The sequence below is a fragment of the Barbus barbus genome (genome assembly GCF_936440315.1).
Source record: "Barbus barbus genome assembly, chromosome: 16".
Taxonomy (NCBI): domain Eukaryota; kingdom Metazoa; phylum Chordata; class Actinopteri; order Cypriniformes; family Cyprinidae; genus Barbus; species Barbus barbus.
Genome location: NC_136744.1, coordinates 16,174,844 through 16,199,775, shown reverse-complemented (window position 1 = coordinate 16,199,775; position 24,932 = coordinate 16,174,844). Strand labels below are relative to the sequence as shown.

The 24,932-nt window shown below is 38.5% G+C and overlaps 1 protein-coding gene across 6 annotated transcripts in view; it reads left to right on the top strand.

Annotated features, from left to right (window-relative positions):
• LOC306882224 (adenosine kinase-like) overlaps nucleotides 1-24,932 on the top strand; it is a 188,806-nt gene that overhangs the window by 33,745 nt on the left and 130,129 nt on the right. For all 6 annotated transcript variants that reach the window (XR_013785226.1, XR_013785227.1, XM_079436719.1 and 3 more), the window contains exon 4: nucleotides 8,708-8,786. Coding sequence is in view for 4 of the 6 variants with exons in the window: in XM_079436719.1 (XP_079292845.1) it covers nucleotides 8,708-8,786 (79 nt within the window). In the remaining 2 variants the exon portion in view is untranslated. The remainder of the gene's footprint in view (nucleotides 1-8,707; nucleotides 8,787-24,932) is intronic.

Below are 24,932 nucleotides of genomic sequence, written 5' to 3'. Positions count from 1 at the left end.
TTTTCAAATATTGGCATCGGCCGATAGGTTTTTCTGTTCGGCCAATGCGTTTGAGGTGGGACTTTTATTTTGACTGTGTTGAGAACAGCAGTGCCTGAGCGCACAATGCTCATTCTTCACTCTAGTTCGCTGTCGTCGTTAACCGTTCTGTCTAATACGGATAGAAGTCTATCTAATAATCAAATAGAACTGTGAAACAAAGGAATTAAAAAGTATACAAAAGTATTAACGATTGATTTTGTTATTAGTAGTAGAAAGGCAAACATTATAATACTCCCATCAGCATTAAGCGAATGCGCGTTTATATCATTTAAACAAATCTTTAAATGGCTAATGAACATTTAATTTCTCAAACCTTGCAGACTAGTCGAATCCAGTTGTGAGATCTTGTGAAGTGTGCGTTGGTATCCTGCATGATCGCGTCTTCTCTGCGTGACGGTCTGTCCATGTGAATCGAAATTGGACCGGAGGAGTTCAGCTTACTGGACTTTAAACTCATGATTTCAAATTATGCTGCGCTTTATGCATTGCCCACTGCCATATTCATGTCACTTTCACGGTGTTCTGTATATAAAATGAGTGTTACCTTGGGAATCATTTTTTCAAATAAAGCCAATGCACACAAACATCCCAGAATACAGAGTGCACTGGTGATTACGGTTTACTTTTTAATTTTTATTTATTTGTGAAATACGCTGTCATCTAAAGTATAATTGTTTATTTTACACCTTTTATTTTTAATCCATTTTCTAATGATTTTAATTTCTTAATGTAATTAGTATAATATTGGCAGATAAAATTTGCTGTCAGCGTACTTTATCATTTGATCAAAATTAGATGCAACTTTCCACTAGAAGTGTCACTACACCAGCTATTGCAGAGTTTCTCCCCGCATCTTAATGTTTTGGCATCGGCTTCAGCATGCACTTCACTTTATTCAGTGGGGTGATTACTCACAAAACAAACTGTTCCTAGTAAAGTGTTTGTTCTTTTATGATCTCCCTGCCTTGCACCCTTGAGTGTTTTCCATCCATTCCTCATGAAGCTTTGGACTTACATAAACCCGTGTTTACAGACAAAAAGGCTCTTATTTATTTGTCAGTTGTCCTCTCTAGTGTACAACACCTCCTGAGCCGGGGATGTATTGGCATCTATGAGTAATTGTGGATTCGGTGCAATCATTTCTCGGCTCCGTTGACCAGCACTCTCCCAAACCACTACTGAACGGTTCATCATAAGGCATTCTGAAGGACCTCCATGAATCATTGAGGAGCGGGCAGCTGTGAGCTCAGACATGGACATATGCATGCCGCTCACCTTATTTACAGCCCTTCCACTGTCTTATCCATCAAAGTTCTAGTCTATATCTCTCGCTATCTGGATGCAGCCCTGACAGGTTTTTATATCGGCCTGCTAATGAGTATTTAAGTGCTTGTTGTTGTTATTGCTAGCTCTGTATGTTTAGGGTGTGCGGTGTCTGCTGTCATAAAGGAAGCGGTTCTGCGAGAAGCTGTCAGTTCTGTTTAGATTATGGCCTGCATTAGTAAAGCGCTGTATTTTTCCTTCATTAGGTCTTCTCTGCAAACAATGTCATTGGCAGAGCGGAGCGTCTCACTTCAGCATATAGAGCGAGCTGTCTTATTGTTCTTGTTTAATTGTTTTTGTCAATAGAACTGGCTACACTGTTATTGGAGTGGAGGAGGATATTCTGGATCAAATTAACTACGATTGTTGTGCTTCAAAGCTCCATCTGAAAGAATTCTGAAGACTTGACCTGGTTTTGTTTAGCATCATTACATTGCGCTCTCTCTCCCTGCCTCCATCCTTGTGCTTTTCTCCTTATTTTTGTTTCTTTTTTGCACTTATATTTTGCTTAAGCTTGCTATGACCAAAAACAATTAAGAACAAGTCCCTAAATAGTGGCTTTTTCTAAATCACTGTCTGAAAAATCTGTCGTTTCCCCATCTTGGATAGACACTGGGCTCTCATCTTGCTTTAATATGTCTAACCACAAGCATATGCAAGACATGTTGCCTCTGGTTTTATCAATCTGACGTTTAAGTGCATTCTTTTCAGCTCTTGTAACATTTGTGGTGAGGCATTTCAAAGAGCACAGTCTGACGTTCCTCACTGTGCCCCCTCTCTTCATAAGTGAACATTTGGTGCTGGCAAAAAAAAAAGGAAAAATGTGGTCCTTGTGCTTCACTTAAATTAAACTGTTTGCTGCCCAGCCATGCTTAAAGGTCCCATGGCATGAATTTCACTTTATGAGGTTTTTAACATTAATATGAGTTCCCTTAGCCTGCCTATGGTCCCCCAGTGGCTAGAAATGGCGATAGGTGTAAACCGAGCCCTGGGTATCCTGCTTCGCCTGAGAAATTGAAAGCTCAGATGGCCCAATCTGGAATCTTCCCTTTGTCGTCATACGGGGAAAGGTTACCTCCCCTTTCTCTGCTTTGCCCGCCCATGAGAAAATGAGCTACAACCGTGCGAGCGAGAGACATCATGGCTTGCAAACGAGTGAAGCATTTTTTTTTTTTTTTTTTTTTTTTGGCACTTCAGATCTGTTCTACTCTATGAACTGTCACATACTGTAATACAACTGAAAGCCCAATAAAGCTGTTCACATTTACATATTTTCTGTTGTCATGCATAAAACCAGTATAAATAGTAAAAACGACCCATTAATACGTTAACCCTGAATCACTCGCACTATACTCCTTAAATCATGATTTGTAATCGCAACATCGTCTGATAAAATCAATATACATCTAACTTGCACTAAAAAGCGACTATATGCAGTGGTTATATGCTGAATGATAGATTTAAAAAAAACAAAAAAAGTCGCTAGGTTTGTTAGTATGTACCAGTTATGGGAAAAAAACCGCCAAAGGGGTCTGAAAACGACTAAATATTGTGCTAAAGTCGCGCGTGCGTGTGTGTGTGTGTGTGAGAAGCGGGAGCTGATGGCAGCGGGCGGTGGATATTGTTGCGGTCTGCCCAGGTAAAGTCTATGTGTGGGAAACATTGACCGTATCAGACAATATTTTAAACTAACCATTCGGAGACGTCCTGCTGTAGCCGCTGAGTTGCAACTTCTTCATCTGGTGCTTCTCCATCCTGATCAGATTCTGGGTCAAACTGAAATGCTTGAACGACTGCGTGTCTACGAGCCATTGCAATACATCCACTGTCAACATTAGCGCATGGTACCGTGGCCGCAAGCTGCAGGCCACACACCCACCCTCCACCTTGCCCCGCCTCTCTCCTCCTCATTAGCATTTAAAGCTACAGACACAGAAATGGCACGTCCTAAGGAAAGCTCATTGTGGGACTGGCTCGTAGTGGCTGAAATTCTGCAACAAGGCTGAATTTCAGGAACGAGACTTCAGATACAGTACTAGGGACCACTTGGGCCTATATAAAAGCATCCAAAAAACAGTATGTCATGGGACTTTTAAGGTCCATCATTGATTCTGTGGGTTATATTTGTTAGGCACTTTATTCCTACATATGATTAAGTTTACCCTGCAAATGGTTTTTTTTTTTTTTTTTTTTAAATCCCCTTTCTCAAATCAGGCTGTTCTGAGAGCCCTGTCAGAATGACGTAGTTCTGTACAAGCCCCTCCCACGATAGTTGATTGACAAGTCATCTTACCTTAGACCCACCCTGAGTGAGCTGAGAGCTGTCTGCCATTGTGTCAGTTCCGGTGCAGGGGAAGACGAGATGTCTCAGATTAAGCGTTTGAAGATTGTAATAATGAATATAGCAGTCATTAACTCCCCACATCAGAGCCACTGAAGGCAGAGTATTAAGGTTACGTTTGCTTTGAAGTGAATGCGCTGATACCCAATCTACGTAAATGCTTCTATGTTTGTGCGAATCATTCGTGATCCAGCTTTATCTACAGAAGTGAGTATAAGGGTTTGTATGAATCTTTGCAAATCGCCTTTCTTAATGTGCCATTTAGCCAGTTCCGCGGCTGAAATTTAGCATACTCCATAGAGCTACATAGATGCCTAATTATCAGCTGTTTCTATTGGCTGCGATACGCAATCAATCTGCCATTTTTGGAACGGTCTGTGAATTTGAGCGCATTGACTGTGCGTCTACAATAGCAAGTTATACTCTTGTATATCTTTGAATATTCATTTATTATGGTGAATGCGAGATGGCTGACGCCTCAACATATTTGGAGCGGTCGAATAGGGAATCTACACGATAGATAGATAGATAGATAGATAGATAGATAGATAGATAGATAGATAGATAGATAGCGGCAGTTAATGCACAGAGCCATAGTTCACTGACAAGCAAGGCAATATCGCATTCATTATCGCAGATGAATCGCATTCGATTATGAACGCGATATCGTGTAGCTTGTCTGACACTTTAAAAGTACCACAGAATTGTCTAAAGGCAAGGTACGGATATATTCAGTAATTTTAATGTAACATTCTCCCCTATAGGTGCAACATCTACGTCTGACTTCAAACCAGTTTCCATCCGTTGATTCACACCACTTACTCCTTTTGTCACCGCTCTATAGCCGCCCAATTTACATTTCTGAAATAAGAGGCTTCTCACAATCGATTCAGATTTTCTACAATCTGACTGGAGTGCTGCTTTGATGTTGGTGGAGTGCCTAGACACAAGGCTGTGTGTAGAGCAGTGTTTGCCTGTGGCCATTGAACAGTCCCTGGCTCTCCCTGCAGGCTCACTGTTTGTTTGTCAATTGCCTATGTAGCCACATCAGCTGCTTCCAGTCAAGCTTCTATACAGTAAATAAAACCGCCGTCAATATTGAGCATCGGTGATGCTTCCTCTTGCTGTGCGGTAGACTGCTTTTTTTTTTTTTTTCTTTGCAGAGGTAGTAAACAGTTCTGAATAGCGCCTCTTTCGATCAATAATGCTCACATGTATGTTCCTTACCTCTCTTATTATTCTTATTGTTTTCTGAGTGCAATATTCTGAGTGCAGTTGAGTTTTCGGAGTGCACGTGCGTTCAGTTTTTCTCTGAGGGGCGTGTGTGTGTGTGTGTGCTCTGTAACCCTACACTGAGGCGCTGTAGCAAATCATCAGTTCTTTTCCTGACCCATTTCAGGCCAGAACTAAGATGTGTTCTCCAGTGAAGCACTGGGTACAAAGTGCAAGAGCTTTTTTTCCCTCGTGTGTAAAGGGTAATGTTTGTGTGTGCGTATACTCGTGGTTTGACTTGCTTTGCTCAGTCCCACGCACTGTGGTCAGAATGGTTAGTTTTTTTTTTTCTGTAGGCCGAGGAAGTGTGTATATTGTTCCCACGCTATGAAGAGTTCAGGGTCCCGTGCTCCAGACAGGGGGCGCTGACAGCCTCTGCACTCAGCCCTGACCCAGGCTGCACGGGAATGTTGGAAAAACGCTTTAATTGTTACGACCTGATACCAAGATGTTTGTAAACGGGCAGCATGGTTAAGTAAACCTCAGTGAACTGTTTGCCGTGTGAAATGGAAATCTCCATTTGGTTCTCTTCTGTCGAATTCTTAACATTTTATTAGTTTTTTCCACTATTTTTGATGCACCAAAGGGTTAAAGGGATATTACAGACATTTATCATTTTTTCCATGAAACGCAAAATGAGATGTTAAGGAGTCTCTTTTCATTACAAAAGTGGATGGTGGGTTTTTTTTTTTTTTTTTTTTTTTTAAATGGCTCAAAAAAAAGTGGGACACATCTTCCTTATTTAAAGTTTGCCTGCAGTGATATGATAACTTTCTGTGAGGTACATTGACATAATAATATTTTAAAACAGGCCCTGCAAGAACCAACAGTGATCTGCATGATGTAACAAAGCACTATTTTTGTAGTCCAAAACTTTTGTGGCAAAGTTAAATTTAGATTTTTTTTTTAAATTTTTTGAAAAGTTTTGCACTCTCCAATCGGAAATACAGTAAAGCAGTAATATAGTGAAATTATTACAATTTAAATAACTCCTGTTATATTTTAAACAGTCATTTATTTCTGTGATGGGAAAACTGAAGTAAAGGCCGCTGAAAATTCAGTGTCACACGATCCTTTAGAAATCAATCTAGTATGTTGATTTTGCTGCTCATTAAACATTTCTTCAGGATTTTGATGAATAAGTTCCAAGCAACATTTTATTTTGTAAGTTACAATTAATAAAGTATTGTAGTATTGTATCTTCCTAAGTATTAATGTCTTTAAAAAAAATCTTACTGACCCTAAACATTTGAATGGTAGTGTAGATCTAAAGTGTCCAAAAAAAAAACTTTATCATAAGCTTTGAGTGCAACTAAAAATCTTTACATATATTTTCTTTCTCCATTGAAATTTGTGCATCTCTATCTCCTTTTAAATGTCCAGTAATTTGATTTAATTTAAATATTTTAAAGTAGATTTTACCTTATTCTTTCCATTTATAAAAAATAGCCATAGGTGCTTACATGGTATAAAACAACCAAATAACTAAATGAACTATTTATGGTTGAACATTTTTTGAGCTTTGCAATGGTGAAATTTTGTGACCCAGTATTTTGATCGGTTACTCTCACAACCCTGTTGTGGACTACACAAATATTACTGTAAGTTGTACTGATGACTTTTATGATGCTTTTGGCTCTTGAATTATAGAAAATATCAGCTTAGACTTTCAGTAAGAAAAAGGGAATGGCATGACGGTAATCTAATTAAAACAGTTGTCATTTTTAGGTGAGCGGTCCCTTTAAGAGGCATCTCTCACAGGCACACACGAGGAAGAGACACGTGATTGTGCTCTCAGGAGGTGTCACTCCACTGTTTACAAAAGCTTCAAAAGGCTGAAGATGAGCTGGAGTGAGAAATCGGTGCATTTTGTTGTCGGCCAGCATCTTGAAGAGCCTCAACATGCCAGCCATCTCCAGCCTGAGCCTTTTGTTGCCAAGCGTGCGGAGCTCCTGTTGCTAAAGGAAGTACTTAAATGTGTAGTTATGTGAGATCCCTCCTCACTGAAGCCGGCCCCCCGCTGCTTCTTCCTGCTCCTTGGCTGGATATGAAGTGTTGCTTGATGGGCTTTTCCCCTCTGACAGTGTCACAAGAGGAGTGACAGATCCGTGGGAGAGCTGACCCTCCTCCTAGAGGAAGTGCTGGGAGCCTGGGGTGGTCCATTCAGTGCTCGAAGGCCACACTCTTCTAATGGAACATGATAAGCTTTTCATGAGGCACTGTGCAGTGCTGCTTTTGTGCGCTTGTGTGTCTCTGTGGGCTCGGTACATCATGCCGTCATCGCTTTGCTCGAAGTTCATGGGAACACGAATTGTAATTGAGAGCCACACCTATTTAAGGTTACCCAACTTGCCTAGTATGTGTGAAAACAACTAGACCTTGTTAATGATACTGATTCCAGCCAGATAAAAATACTTATTCTTATTACTGATATTAATGGCCAGCTTGAAGTATTGGGCTAGTTTTAACCCATATTTTTTGCAAAAGCATGTTGTTGATCTCATTTTGTACCATTAATTTGTTTCACTGCTAAGAATGTTTGACCTCAAGAAGTTTGTCATTACTCTTCAGGTGGAATTCTTTCTTCTCTCTGGTGATGAATGCAGGACTTCACTTAAGTACATCGGCCGTGTCTCAAAGTCCAATCAACAACCGATGAATTGAAGTCCTCATCCTACATTTTTCTTCTTTGATCTGTTACACTTTTTGTGTCACAATATGGAAGAAAAGATATGTTGCTACAGAATATTGCTTTATTAATAAACGGCCACTATGTTAGTAATAGACATGCTAATAACCAACTAGTTAATAGTGGGAATTGGTCTCTATACTAAAGTGTTATACTAAATTTATTTTCAGATTTTATTCTTGATTTGCTTTAAAAGGCCACATGTATTAATGTATGTGGCAGCATGTTGCTGTAGGTATCGCCTCTGGAATGTATTTGAAATGTCAGCATCTTTTACAAATTCGCCTGGAATTTTTAATCAAAATGTTCAGTTCAGCGTCCTACTTCTCTTAGCAACAGCTGCCCCTGGATTCACTGCATGAAATATTGTTTAATATCAGTGTAACAGTGTTTGTCATGTCAGATGGTTCTTGAATACTGGATAAATATTCTTCATACATTCATCTTTTGTATACGTGCGCACATGTATGCACGTGAGCGTTAGCAGATATCGGTTTCAGACATCAGTGTTGTGTGGAGAGGAACTCTGTGTGTGTGTGTGTGTGGTTTTGATGCTTGTGTTTGCACTGCAGAGGCTATGGGAGGTCACATCCTTCAGTGACTCAGACTATTTGCATGCTGTTCAAATCTGTTGCACAGACAGGTTTGTGGTGGATGCTTTTCTCTGTAATAATGTCCAGACATGGGGCAGGTCGTTTGTTGCCTTTGTATTTTGTGTGTGTTTGTGTGCACGTCTCTACGCTGAGAGATGCGTGCAGAAGTACAGTACACGCACTTTCTCAGAAGGCTCACTGCCCTGCGGCACAAGGCTTCAAGTCCTCTGTTTCCTGTTTACAGTGTCTGAGGTTTCCTGTTCTCGATGCATCTCCACTGGGTGATCTTGTGATTGTACTCTGGACAAGGCCCGTGTTAAAAATAAGACACCCTTGTTTCAGTGTCATCAAAAGTTTCACTTGTTTTTAACTGTGTATGCATAGTTTTTTTTATTTTATTTTTTTCCTTGTGTAATCTTTTTCATTTCTCTCTCTTTTGTACTTTAGGTTTGAAGAGATAGTCAAGAAATTCAAGGTTGAATATCACGCTGGAGGAGCCACTCAGAACTCTGTAAAAGTCGCACAGGTTGGTGCTCAAAGCTGTAGCAAGTCTTTTTTTTTTTTTTTTTTTTTTTTTTTTTTACAAATAGAACTGTTGAAGTTTTATTTTGTAGAACAGTAGTACAAAACAAAAAGCAGCTGTACAAATTTAAAACCCATCCCACCCCTTGGTAGACTCAAAGTAAATAAATAAAATGAAGATAAACACATTAATATTAACAAATAACAATTTTTACAAAGATTTTAGAAAAGACACAACATTAAAAGCTGAATGCCATGAATTTACAGTTTTCACGTTAGATCCATGTATACGAGAAGTAGAGCGTTCCATTGAGAATGTCCAACAAAAACAGTTTGTCTGTCCATTGTGTGAGGAGGATTCCAACGGTTGACTAGCAGTTTTTTGCTGCTGTGAGCAGCTAACAAGCTGTAGCCAGTATTAAATGTATGCTAGCAATGAACAAGGTCATGAATTTCTAGAGAATGCATGAATGGATAAAATGTATAGCTTAAGTGCAAGTTTTTTTTTTTTATTTTTTTTTATTTTTGGCCAAAGGCATCATACACAGCTCCCTCAGATGGACAGGTGGTTTTGTACATCCTCTGTGGTTTTACAGACATCCTAGTTGAGCACTTTAGACCACAAAGATAAAAATAAATGCTATCATATTTGGTTTAAGAAGTTTAGTACATCTAGAAAAGTTCCTCAGCAGAGTTCTAAACGTCAAGATGTCAGATGATTGTTTGCAATATCAATGAATATCTTTATACAGATTGATATTTACTTTTTTTTTAACCTTACACGGGCGTATTTTTACTAACCATATAAATAGTTCTTATGTACATTTTATAATAAAGAATTACTAATCCTGAATAAATATGGGTGTACCTATAAAATGTATGTTTTTTTTTTTAATGTAAATGATGCATAAGATATAATAACAAAATATGAGTTTTATTTGATTGGTTGTCCCTGTTAAATTTTGTAGCTGTTTGCAATCTACTACTTTGGTAGATTTTGGTTTGTTTGTTTTGTTTGTTTATTTCTGTTTGTCAAGTTTTAAAGTGTTATAATTCAATGGAAATGTATTATTTCTATTTAATATTTTTGTAGTAATACAGAATAATGTCAGGGGTGAGACATGCACAGTAATTTTCACAGCTTAACTTTAAGAACTTGCTGCATGCAGTACCTTTTTTTTTTTTTTTTTTTTTTTTTTTTTTTTTTTTTTAATCCATTTTTACTCCAGTTTTACAGGTTTATATTTGTTACATCAGACACAGCAAGATTTAAAATTTGATGCATCGCCCTGATTTATAACCCAAACGAGAGACGGTTATCTTAACATCTTTTCAGCCCTTCACTTTAGCTGGCCTAGACTGCAGCCATCCTTGGGTTCGAGCATTTCCAGAGTCTAAATATTGTTTTTCCCTTTTTCGAGCTTTTTCCGAGAATTCCCAAGACATGATGCTTCACATCTGAGTGGGATATTTTATTTCTGTGATGTATTGTTTAAGGCCAACAACAGAAATAATCTTAAGTCCCTGATGGTGCAGTAGGGTGCTGTCACAGCAGAGAATGAGATCTGCTCAGATGGCCTTGTTGCCCTCAGGGCCCAACTAGACTGAGTTTGATTCCTCCAGCACATGTCCAGTACTGCTGTGTACTTTTGCAGGTGGCTGCAGACATCAATATTTTTAAGACCTCAAATACAGGAGTTATTTAGATGTATATCATCTAAACAGACACATGGAATTTTCTGATGATTTCCAGATGATGCGCAGCATCCAAATCTACAGATGCATTAGGCTGCAGAGCCTTTCACACACCGTGCATCTATCACCGTGAAATACAGACCTCGGTGTGTGATGAGGTAAGACTGTGGATAATCATTTGGGAATCTGCCAGTGCAAGCAAATATGATTTCATTACTTTAGTGTCTGACTCCTCGTGTTGCCGGGCGCATTTGTTATGACCCGAATACAGCCCGAAAGGACTTAGAGAAATGATTCTTCATTTAAGTCTTTCTTTTTCTGCTGCGTTCCAACATTTATTTTGCTTAACTGGATTTGCTGTAAACGTCCTTGCGAGGGTGTCTGCGCTATCTTCCAGCTCTTCACCTGCCGTTGTAGATAAGAGTCGGGGCGGTTAAAGTTGTGCCCATTTGAAGCGGAGGTAGTTATGAAGGCTCCCAGTGATATGTGGGTTGTTAAGCAGCGGTTTGATCAGACAGTTCTTCAAAGCCAGTTCGCGTAAGAAGGGAAGCTTGATGTGGAACCAGGCCTCTGAGATTAACACATGGCAGCACCTGGAATGCCAGAAGCAACGCGACCTGTGTGTTAGTGTCGTGGAAAACGAGAGCTTTCAAACTCAATGATATGGGCTGCCTTGTGCGCGTACATCAAAGCGCCCATGTGGAGATGAGGTGCTCCAATCGGAGGCTGCTCTCAGCCTCAGGCGCTGCTTGGCAGACGTGGGAGGGAGCATGTTCTGCTCCCAATACCCGACCAAGATGGGTAGACCATTTACACAAGAACCAGTCATTGGAGAGGCAGAGCTATCTTGCTTGCTCTGCATCACCTTTTCTCACTTCTCCCCTGCTCTTCCTGAGACCATGAAATCAAACCGATCACCTTTTATTTTTTTTGCCACCTTATCCCCCCTCCTTTCTCTTCATTCCATTTGTATGCTTCAGAGAAAGACACACCGCAAACACGCATTCCCCAAAGAGTCTTTCTTAAAGTTTCAGTCACTCATAAATGTAAATGCTGTCATCGTTTACTCCCCTTCATGTATGACTTGCTTGCTTCTGTGGAATGCAAAAGTTGGAATAATGGGACTGTCAAGCTTCAAAATGACACAATACACGAGTTGTGCACTATATTCAATGTCTTCTAATTTTGAAGCCATTTGATATCTTTGTGCAGGAAATAGACTAAAATTGCCATTGAAAAAGTTGTTCACTGAAAATCCAGCCTAGATCTCCTTCATAACAGTTGAAGATCGATTTAGCCATTATTTTGAATGAGGTCTTTTCAGTGCATTAGTTGACTCAGTTTACAGAATCATTCTCGATGATTCATTCACGCACCAGACTGATCTGGTTTTACAACATTACATTTAATTTGTTTGTCACACAAACCTATCAAATGGCTTTGGAAAATATTGAAATGAAATGTGAAAAAAAAAAAATAAAAAATAAAAAGTTACATTTTATAACGCTTTTTGAAGTTTGAAAGCTCTAGTCCTCGTGCGTTTTAATCATGGAGAAGAGCAACAAGCATATTCTTCAGAATTTCTCTTTGTGTTGCACAGAAGAAAGTTCTATGTGTTTTGGAATGGTATAAAGGTGAATAAGTGATGAATAAGTATTTATTTTTTCTGAACTATCCCTTTAAGACATTTCTTTCTGTTACCGCATACATTCCTCATTCTTGTATAAAGCCTAGGACGTCAATATAAATCTATTAATGGTTCAGCTCTAAGCCTCCCCGGATGGTTCTTTTGTGTCTGAATTGGTAAATTTGTGCAGGAGACAGTCTTAGTCTGACAGGCACCACTCTGCGCCACAGGATTTTCACAGATGAAGACTCTCACCTGCAGAATGTAACGATCTCCCATTCTCTTTTATATAGCACTGCAAAGGGAACGCACCAGCACTGCTCTACAGCCCCATACATCAAAGCCAGGGCAGAGAATCACACTCTCCTCCACTGTATATACAATGTTCCCCAAGCATTCTTCTGCACTGTGATCCAAGACTCGGCTCCATTACATGTGCACCCCTAGTGCGGCCCCTTGAGCAACGGAGAGTTTGAGAGGGGAAGAGGCTGACACTTACCAACAGAGAGAGCAGTTGTTAGGTGCTGCCTCTATTGGGAGGTTAAATTACTCCTCTAGAGCTCGATAGGCCTACAGCTTTGAACAGTTGCCACTTTTGAGCACTTGCAAATTGTTGCAGGCAGAGTCTTAAGGTTCATTGTCTACAAACTGACATTTTTGAAAGCAACTTCTAACATAAGTGTAATGTAATTGGTGTTTCGTATTAAAGGTTCATCCAAAAATTTAAATTGTTGTCATTTGCTTACCCTCATGTCAGTCCAAAGCTAAATGACTTTCTTTATTCTGTGGAAGACAAGACACCTTTTTTAAAAATGCCTCTCTTTGTCCATACAATAGAAGTCAATAGTCACCAAAACAGTTTTGTTACCAACATCCTTTTGTGTTCCAAAGAAGAAAGTCCATACAGGTTTGGAACAACAAGAGGGTGAATAAATCATGACTGCTTTCATTTTTGGGTGAACACAAGCAGGCAAGCAAAAGGATATCTTTGCGTCTGCAACCTTTCTTTTTTTTTTTTTTTTTTTTTTTTTTTTTTTTTTTTTTTTTTTTTTGTCGCTGGCCCATGGTGCCTTCGCAGATTCTTTTTCAAAGTGGTGAGGGGGCCCAACCTTGGACTCAAACCGGACTCTTTTATTGGAAACACATGTGCACTCTGTAGTTGGAACTCCTCTGTGAAGAAAATCACTTTGCTCTCTTCAGCACACAAAGGCCTTTCCCAGTTCATATTTTTTGCATGGAAACTTAAATTGGGGAAAAGTTGGTGCCTAGAACCAGACATCAGACTAGAAGACAAAACGTTCCATGACCTCATGTTTGACTTGACTGACTTCTTTTGCTTTCCTTTGAGAAAAATCTCTTGTCCATTTGACCTTTCTCGATAAAGTTAAAATATTTTTTTGTCTTTCATGGAAGAGCTAGTCTCAGTGGAAAGGGGAGCAAAATGGCAAATGTTACGTGTATCAAACTTGGCAGGAAGAAGCGTTTGGACTAAAGGAAATTTCAATGCAAAAAGGAAAGTTTGAAAGCTCTGAAGGCTCATGAGATTAACAAGACTCATACCAGGGAACACTAAACTCTCCACGGTGAACGGCCGCAACATCTGTGTCCGATATTCACAAAGGAGAGAATGGAAGTAGAAAACGTCTCAGTGCCTCAGTGTATGTGACTGAGGATTTAGATAAATACAAGTGTGAAATCCTCCTCATTGTTCTGGATTTCTGCAGAGGGAATGTTTAATGTACTTTGAGCACAAGGAAGCTGTCTGATTTAATGATTGCAAAATACCTGCAGGTTTTGGAGATGTACGGTGAGAAGCTGAAAACGGCCCCATCATTAAGCATGCTCCTCAGTTTCTCGACAGAAGGTTAATTGAATGTTAACATTCAAAAGCGCAAGCTTCTTGGACCACTGCACTGCCAAGAACAGTTTATTTCCTTCCTGAGTTGAAGGGTCACAGACAATTAAGCGCCCTGAAAAAGAAAAGCGTAACCGACTCGCCTTTTGCATTCCTGGAGAGCAGCGGACTGGCATCCATTTCCGTCTTGCGCAGGAAGCTCTGCAGTTCTCGTGAGGCCAGAGCAGTTACACCCAAACGCTTTAGCAAGAATTAGCAGAATTCTTGTGAAATCGCACCTTTTTCTCTTCCTTCCACCCAAATATTATTTACTGGAAGCGTGAAGTGGTCGGATACTCTAGACTGTACCGTTGTTGGCTGGGAAGGGAAGTGGTGTGTGGCCAAGTATGGTGACCCATTTGTGCTCTGCATTTAACTCATCCAAGTGTACACACACAGTAGTGAACATACACCCGGAGCAGTGGTTAGCCAATGCTACGGCGCCCGGGGAGCAGTTGGGGGTTCGGTGCCTTGCTCAAGGGTCTCACCTCAGTCACGGTATTGAGGGTGGAAAGAGTGTTGGTTATTCACTCCCCCACCTACAATCCCTGCCGAGACACGAAACCACGACCTTCAGGTTACAAGTCCAACTCTCTATCCATTAGGCCACGACTGCCCCTTAACTGCCCTGTCTGTGGCTGGAGCTCATGTGCTGTGTCTCAGCTAATATTTCACCATTTGTGCCTCATAGGGAGTTGGAGAGCAGAATACATCATAACAGCTCTAATCTTCGTTTTGATCCGTCCACCGGCCTCCCAGCAGGGGCTCCCAATTCTCTTCGAGCGCTCTAGTTTATCAGAGTGCTCATGTCTTATCTCAAGACCTCATAATCTAAAAGGGTCGGTGATGCACCGTTTCCCACACTTTTCTCGGACTTGGGCTTTATTTATGTGACCTATAAGTCCATTCAGCATTGTTTCACTTTAAGAAAAAAAAAAATCACCTTGTCATACACTCACTACAGGCAATACATATGAATACATGTGTGAAAACTTCACGAAGGTCGACAAGTCATGGAGTGACATCTGCTAGTTTATCTAGTTTTGTTTCGTCTCACTTTATTTTAAGGTCCAATTCGCACTAACTAACTAATAATTGTGGCCTTTCCCTCAAACTTATGTGTAGCATATTAGTAGTTAGTAAGGTAGTAGCTGTTTAGTATGGGGTAGGATTATGGGATGTATATGGCCATGCCGAATAATTAAGTTAAGGTAACAGCCTAATATGCGTGCTAGTCAATATTACAAGAATTGGTCCTGTAAAATAAGAATTGGTCTTGAAATAGTGCCACAAACAGACTAGTTAACATACTGTAATTTGACTAGTCTGTTGGTGACATCAAGAAAATATTTTAAGAAATTGATACTTTTTCATCACAGATGCATTAAATTGAGCAAAAGTGACGTGTCAATTTTGCTTACGAAGTTTCCATTTCAGTAAATGCTGTTCTTTTGCTCTTTCTACTGAAAGAATATTTAAAAAATCAGTATTTACACTAATATCTTTATATATTTTGATATTATATTAATGTTATTTTCTCATTAAGAAATGTTTCTTGACCACCAAACCAACACATTAAAATGTATTATTTGACGATTGACACTGAAGATGAGTAATGGCTGCTGAAAATTCTGCTTTTTTTATCACAGGAATGAATTCCACTTTAAGTTATATTTAAATAAATGCAGCCTTTTTGTACATCCAAAGACTATGCAATTATAGAAAGCATTCATCCCGTCGGCTCTGATAGCCTTGTGGGCAGTGCGTCAACATGTTGTGCTTCAGGCATCCCGTGTTTGAGTCCCGGCTCGCCGACCTTTCCCAATCCCCTGTCCCCCCTCACTCTCCCACTTCGCTTCATATCTCACTACTGTCCTGTCAAATAAACGCAAAAAGGCCCCCCCCCCAAAAAAAGTATCAATCTCAGGGCTCCAAACTGCGACTAAAATGGACCAAAAATATTAATTTGCGAGAAGTTTTTGCTGAGGTCGCCACTGGCGACTATATATATAATTTGCATGAAAGGACTTTTTTCCCGATTGTTTTGCGCTCACATCTTATGTTCACGTATTAAACATAAGAAGATGCGCATTAAAGTTTTACTGGAAAAGAGTTTCAAACAGTCCTCGTCTCTGCCGCACACAGTCTGCTGAACGCAGTGAGCGAGACCTGAAAGGGCCTGTTTACACCTGGTCACTTCATGCGTTTTCTCTGATCGGATATCTATATGATTTGTTAAAACGTTTCCCCATTTACACTTGGCCACATAAATGTGTCTTTGCAAAACGGCTATAAATCCGTTCTTCAATTCCCGTTTCATATGCAAATATAACGGAGTTCACGTCAATGAAAACAATGGATAATTTTATTAATTATCAGCTAATTTCAATATCAGAGACCGCAACAAGAGAGCGCGCGGCATCAGCACTGGAAAGATAGGCTAGTCTCGCTACTTTTAATGAAGAAGATTGTGTGTTGAGCGTCTAGACTGCGACTTACTTTCAGGTTCATTGAGTTTGCGCGTCGCTTGCTGAAGAAATACTCCGCTACTCATCCGCGGTGATGCTTGTTGCATTGCGCTGTCATATCTGACTATAACATGCCATATAGCCTATAAAACGCTCTCACACGTCTATTATTTTAATATTATGGGAGGAGTAAAATTACCATATGTGGTTTCAACAACCAGATGCATTTACACTTGTCCGGTTTTGCACAGACCACCTCCTGAAGTGGTTCGAGCGATTGGATTTATATCCGTCTCGAATGCGTTTCGGACGGCATTTACACCTGGTCTTTTTAGGATCGGATAGCTATCCGATTAGGAAAAAATGCATGAAGTGACCAGGTGTAAACAGCCCCAAAGTGCAAAAGCCGTGTCTATTTAGTCTATATGCTGTGTTCTGTTAATGCATGGACTTCCTGTTATTTGAAGCGCACTTGCCATCCAGTAATCGCAAAAAGCTTTGTGCTGTCTTACTTTTTAATAAACAAAGTATCAGCTTTAAAATGCTACGAAATTCAAATGATGCGGTTTGGGTGCTCTTTAATGCGGACCACAAGCGCACACTTTCGGTAATGTAAACACCAGTACCCGCGTCCACACGGTCAGTGTATGCGTCCGGATCGCGCGAGCGGAGAGTATCGCACTTAATGCTCTCTTTAGCACCTCAGTTAAAGCAGCAAGTGAACCCATTATATATTTCGATTTACTACTATAGTATGAAATGAACATGATCAAAAGGTAGGCAATAAGAAAGCCTATAGTACAACTTACTGAAATGTTTTATGTAAAAGCTCATTCAGTGTTTCAAACTGAGGAAATGTATAAAGCTTGTAAACATTGCATTGTAATACATTTACCTCCAGAATAACCACTCAGTGTCCATAAACTCATCAGTCAGCTAGAAAAATAACTATAAAGAGGAGCGTTTTGCTATATTTATGCGCTGTTGCATATTAATATTTTTACTTATTCTGTTGTACGTGATTCAACTCCTCCTATAAAATTGCATTTTACTAATGAAGAAAAACAGACTGAATGTGTGAAAGACCTGACAACATTTATAGGATGCACTGCACTCAGTTGCCAAGTGATGCGTATGGTCCATGATATTGGTACAGATTCTGTGTAACGAACAATTCTTTGTGACTGTATATTTCAAGTTGTAAAAGACATTTAATTCACACTTTAAGTGAACCTTAGTCCCCCGGTCGACCTGATCATCTACAAGATGGATTAAAATGCTGATAAAGCCTAGAAAAGATAAGACATAAACACATGACAAAATGATTGAAATGTTAAAATAGGGGGGAAAAATAAAATAATAATAATAAAATAAACCACTTTTATTCTGTGGCACCTAAAAAAATAATTTGGCGCCTAAGTTTTTCTCTTATAGGAGCCAATGGCTCCTTACTCGGTTTTTTTTTTTTTTTTGTCTGGAGCCCTGAATCTCGAAGCACTTAACAATTAATTTCTCAAATAAGCTACTTAATTTTTTTGTTTCAGTGGTTACATCTGTGCGTGTTAATGGTGGCACATGTGCCCAAGGTTGCCGACCTCTGATTTAGCAGTTCAGGACAACACTTGTCATGCCCTTGGAGTCAGACCCTGGATGGCATTGTGACAGTGTGCCATTTACTGCATCTGGTTTGGCATTCTGTGTGCTGTAATTGTGTGACATTTGTTACTTGATATAGCATGGTGTTACAAAGGCAGCAGAGATGAGTCAAGCCTGGGGACATTGTGGAAAGGTCAAAGTGAGTGGCACATGCATAGACGCCACGTGTATTTATAGATGCAAGCGTTCAGATGTGACAAATGGTGATGAACACAGAACTTAGATCCTTCCAGCACTTAGTGTTATGTGACATAGTGAAGGTGACGCTTCCCCCGCATTATGAATAATGATTAACTGCAGGCAACCGCCAAGAAGGGCTTGGTGGGGAGAGATATAAATAGACTGTCTTTTGTTCATTCGCTTGCTATCACACTAAAGAAGGGGCTCAGACTGTAGGAGGAAGCAATGAGGCATGTGGGATATGGCAGAAAAGGACCTTTTCTCACTTACTTAACAAAGCCATACTGTGGATGAGCATTTGCACACACCCACACACAAAAACACGTTCATAATATAGTTGACCTTTCGCAAGCACGTGGTCTTGGTATCAATGAAAAACATACGTTCAATTTGTGTGTGAGGAAACGGCATTGAGAAATCGCTAATGCATTGCAGAGCGATGGATATTGATGATCAATGTTTATAGTCTAAAGTTATTATATGAAGCTCTCACTTAGCACTAAATGGACTATAAAGGATGCAGTTGTGGTTTATGGTTTACTGCAGCGTCCTGCAGTGTTGGCAAAAATGAAAAAAAGTGGTTTATCGCATAACTCCAACAGCATTTTCAAGCTTAATTTAGTCCAGTAATGCTCAAGTAGAACCTCAAACCAGAAGTGTTTTTTTTTTTTTTTTTTTAAGTTGCCATTATTCTAGGCGTCATTTAACTTATTTAGCAATCAAATCTTTGATTCTCTTTAGCAATAATAAAAAAAGAATCTGGTTGGAAATGCATCGTGATTCAAACCATGTTTTTTTTTTTTTTGTTTGTTTTTTTTTTTTTTAAGTTGCCATTATTCTAGGCGTCATTTAACTTATTTAGCAATCAAATCTTTGATTCTCTTTAGCAATAATAAAAAAAGAATCTGGTTGGAAATGCATCGTGATTCAAACCATGTTTTTTTTTTTTTGTTTGTTTTTTTTTTTTAAAATAGGTTTTCATTGCGTGTTCATCAAAAATCGTATCCGGATACATCAGTCTTGAAATATGACTTTAATTGCCGTTTGTTTGTAATTTGGCCCATAATTAATTTTAAAAAATGATAGATTGTAGTAATATGGTAAATGGTGTTAAAGTATAATTATATAAAAAAATATCCTTGTATTCATGTATAATTTTTATATAAAATATTGTAAAATATATTTTAATGTGACAAGTGAAAGTAATCATTTGCGAATAGATGCAAATACCTCATTCAATCTCTTTAAAACCTTTACTCCGAAAGAAAGCTTTGAGAAGAACAGACATCATTCAGTATAAATTTGTTCATCATAGTTCTGCTTGTCAACATTCGTCATAGAAGTTGATGCGTTTTGTGAGCGACTCATTGAAGCTGAATATTTTCAGTGAATCAGTTGTGAATGATTGATTGATTCATGAATTGAATTGATTCATCTCAATGATCTTGTTGCAGCAGTTAGCAGCTCCCTGCAGAGAATCAGGGAATTACAACTTAAATTTTGGTTTGTACCTCACATAAAGCTTTCTTAGAAATTCATATAATTTGGGGTATAATGTAAAATGTTATTTGTTTATTGTAAATCACCAGCCACTTTAATGCTATGTAAAATAGTAGCTTGTAAATTCTAATATGTGACCCTGGACCACAAAAGCAGTCTTAAGTCGCGGGGGTATATTTGTAGCAATAGCCAAAAATACTGTATGGGTCAAAATGATAGATTTTTCTTTTATGCCTAAAATCATTAGGACATTAAGTAAATCTTGTTCCATGAAGATATTTTGTAAATTTCCAACTGTAAATATATAACTTAATTTTTGATTAGTAATATGCATTGCTAAGAACTTCACTTGGACAACTTTAACCCTCTGGGGTCTGAGGTAATTTTGGGGCCCTTGAGATGTGTTGACATTCCCTGATATTTGTGCTTATTTCAGCTACTTATAATATATTATTGACCAACATGTATTTTTTTTGTATTCAGCACAAACTATGCTACAATAATATGTGACCAAGGTGGATGTACATGTTTGCATTTGTTAGAAAAAAAATATTATGCGTGGTTAGAAAGTTTTGGGGGAAAAAAATGTAGCGGAAATAAGGCATAAAAGCCACACTAAATCGTCCTGAATAAGACTTTTGTGTAATCAGTCTTCTAGGCTAGAATATTTACTTCACATGTGAAAATCATTCAGCTTACTTATTCACAGAAAACAATATATTGATTTAAATTTTTAAAGACATGTTTTGCGATAGAAAGTGTATATGCGAGGGAGTGGTAATAGCCTTGAATATTAAGTGGTTCTCACCTGAGAGACAAAGGGCCCTCCCCTAAAGCTGCTAATGGGCCATCAGTGTGACTGAGGCAGGTAAGACAGAGAGTGTGAGGAGACTGAAAAAATGGGGTTTTTAAATTATTTGTATTTTATTTACAACACAGTATAATCAAAACATACATAATGAGGGTCAAAGACACATTATTGTGCACACTGATCTAACCACAGAGATGTGAACAGACTTTGAGTCATTCCTGCAACAGATTCTGTTCAACAACATTTACTTATTTCCATGGATTCAAGAAGAAAAAAACATAATCAGTAGTCAAGGATCTTGTTTTACCATAGAATATCAGTGTAGTTGACCATCTGATGTTGGTACAGCGCTCTCAGAGGAAAACATCTTGAAGAAAGTCATCAGGATTCATCTGTGGTTCATGTACCTGATTCAATAAAATGCAAACAACCAAAAACATTTGTGAGCATAGACTCATGCATGCTTTGTACTATCGTACACAAAATACATTTTATATCTGAGAAACTAATTATTATTGTTTAGTATGTTATTAAAATCTATTTTTGAACACAGTAGGCTATTAATAATAAACATGTTGTAAACATACTTAGACTCGTAGCATTCATCATGTTACAATATACTCTCATATTACTTTTGTTTTATATAGAGCATGAAAACAACAGTTTGGGGAACCCCCCCCCCCCCCCCCCAAAAAAAAAAAACAACTATGATTTTGTAGTCATATAGTCTAGTATGCATGATTTTATAAAGCTGTTATGATTCTGCAGCATAGACTCATGTATGCTGTGAACCACAAAAGGATGTAATTTGTACTATACAAAATATTTTATATCTGAGAAACTATTTATTATTGTTTAGCACGTAATTTAAATCTATTTTTGAACAGAGGACTATTAATAATCAACATGTTGTAAACATACTTAGACTCGTAGCATTAATCATGTTACAATATACTCTCATATTATTGTTTTATATAGAGCATGAAAACAACATTGTGCCGTAAGAAATTGAAATACAATGAATTGTCCATCATATTCAAACATTGTAGTCTGGAATTACAGTTTGGGCGAAAAACAACTATGATTGTGTAACTTAGTCATATAGTCTAGTATGCATGATTTTATAGAAGCTGTTATGATTCTGCAGCCATAGACTCACGTATGCTGTGAACCACAAAATTATGTACTTTGTACCATTTAAAAAAAGGAAATTTTATATCTGAGAAACTAATTGTTATTGTTTAGCACGATATTAAATCTATTTGTGAACATTAAACATTCTTAGATGCGTAGCATTCATGTTGTCGTTTGGGGAAAACGCAACTAAACGCGTTAGAAAATAACACGCTAACTAATGCAAAAAAGAAGCATTTACTTATCAGATCGATCGATGTATTCTGGAAGAACTCTTGGCTCTTATTCTGAGGTAAATCCAGCCTTTACTCAGTGCGTCTTCCAGAAACAAACAGCAGCAGAGATAAACGGAGTCTCGTGACTGTGTTTGTTGTTGGGCGTCTCCAAGCGCGCGCGCGCGTCACGTGGTTATTTACATGTGAACACGAGGGGGCGGGATCTCATTAGAAATAATGAGTTAGACTGGACAGACTGAACATCATGTCGGTTTCATACGGATTACTTTATCACAGAACATTTGTTTTCGACAACACTTACTTCAGTTGAAAGCAGACACTTTAGGCTTTCTATAGATATAACTCATGTTTCTGTGTTGAGTATTTGCTGAGTTACGCTTCATTTTAGTGACGCGTTACTATAAATATATCGCGGAGAAGACAGACAGCGCACCCTGTTTGTTTTCTTTTTTTCCCCAAAACAACAAAGTTTTGTTGTAATCGTGAGTGTACTCAAAAGTAGACACTTAACAGTTTCGATTGATGTTTAACACTTACTTGTGTGACCAAAATCAACAGAGCATTTTTAGTGTCTTTTGCACTTATCTTAAAAAAACAGAGTTCGTATCGCCGTCGATACAGCCGACCCCAAAGGGTTAAAGATGATTTTTCTCAATATTTTAATTTTTTTGCACCCTCAGATTCCAGATTTTCAAATAGTTGTATCTCGGCCAAATATTGTCCTATCCTAGTAACAAACCATACATCAATGGAAAGCTTATTTATTCAGCTTTCATATGATGAATGAATCTCAATTTCGAAAAATTGACCCTTTATGATTAGTTTTGTGGTCCAGGGTCACATTTTTGGTTTTGTGTTCCATATCATCATACTGCTTTGGAACAACATATAGGTTGAATAACCAATGGCAAAAATATATATATATTGGGTGAACTATCCCTTTAACCTGTTAAAGGATTAGTTAACTTTTAAAAAAGAACTTTTGCTGGTAATTTACTCACCCCCATGTCATCCAAGATGTCCATGTCTGTCTTCAGTCGAAAAGAAATTAAGGTTTTTGACGAAAACCTTTCTCCATAAAATGGACTTCATTGGGACCCAAACGGTTCAAGGTCCAAATGACAGTTTCAGTGCAGCTTCAAAGGGCTTTAAACGATACCAGACGATGAAAAAGGGTGTTATCTAGCGAAACGATCGGTCATTTCAAAAATAAATAAAGTAAGTTTTATAAGCACACATGCTCGCCTTGCTCTGTTCTGTGATGCGTGTTCGTGACGTCACGTAATACGCAGTTACGTTGAAAAGGTCACGGTTGACTTAGGCGGAAGTACAGAGTCAGTGTTTACAAATGTGCGGAAGGAGGACCATATACACATTCAAATGTCTTTGTGTCAGTTTATGTTTAAAATGCCCATTTCGTGTGCGTATCCTGGGTGTTTTAATATTAAAAAGCCTACTGACTCGGTACTTCCGCCTACCTCAACCGTGACCTTTTCCACGTAATTGCGTATTACGTGACGTCACGAACGCGCATCACAGAACAGAGCAAGGTGAGCATTTGTGCTTATAAAACTTAAACTTTTTTTATTTATTTTTGAAATGACCGATCGTTTTGCTAGATAACACCCTTATTCATCGTCTGGTATCGTTTAAAGCCCTTTGAAGCTGCACTGAAACTGTCATTTGGACCTTGAACCGTTTGGGTCCCAATGAAGTCCATTTTATGGAGAAATGTTTTCATCAAAAACCTTAATTTATTTTCGACTGAAGAAAGACATGGACATCTTGGATGACATGGGGGTGAGTAAATTTAAATTATCAGCAAAAGCTTTTTTAAAAGTGAACTAATCCTTTAACGTTTGCCAGAGCGACGGCGCACTGAAGCGTTTTTTTCCCCCCACTAGTTTAATGTTTGTGAAAGAATATCATTAATCTTGACAAACTATATATCATTCTGAAGGTCTAAGCATCGACAGATTGTTGTTTTCCGATGGAAAGCTTATAAGGAATGTATTTGCTACATTTGTGTAAGCAGTACACATCAAAACATGCAGAATAAAAAAAAAGCAGTACGTACCTTTTATTATTGTAATAACGAGCCACAAACGCGTCCACTGCTGAAATCCCAGTTTAGTTAGAGAGGTAAGGGTCCACAGAACAACATCCAGCAAGCACTTTTAGTCCAATGAAACGATAACGTAATAAGGATGAATATTCCTTTGTTTACATTTAATTTCTTCGGGAGAGTTATTGTTCGTGTCCGTTATGGAATAAATTGCGCTCAAAAACAGCGTCTTGGTGGTAAAAAACAACAACACGGTGCTGTAGCATACAGTTTTACAAATAGAATGAGACCGTCCATGGAAAAAAAAAAGTCTCAAAAGCGGAATATAGATTATTTGAATTTTTGGCGCTCTCTCCTGAAAGCGTGACGCACGCTGTGACCCAGCTGTCATCTGAGCGGGGGCGTAACTTAGCGATCTGCTGGTTTTTTTTTTTTTTTTAACTTTTTTTTTTTTTTATGTGTGGGGAATGTGGCCGTATCTGCATGATTATCATATGTATGGTCGCACATCAGCGTGTTTATTACCCACTCTATGACGGCTATCATTGTGATTCAATGATCAGCTATTATTGATTATGGCCCATCTGTATGATTATCATCTGTATGGAAGCACATCAGCGTGCGATTACTGACTGTATGACCATGTCATGAATATGTATAATGACTAAAATAGTTTGTATAATTCTGCAATACTGCAATTCTGGTGGTTATTTTTCCTCAAACAGAGGGGTTGGGGGGACTATAAATATTTTCAGAAAAAATATTGCAGGAATCTAATTTTTCATGGTATCGTCTTCAAATTTGAAATATAAACTCATGAGACAAGTGGCTTTTTTTCTGGATTTCTCCAGGACTTATTTCATGTATTTGTATATGAAATAAAA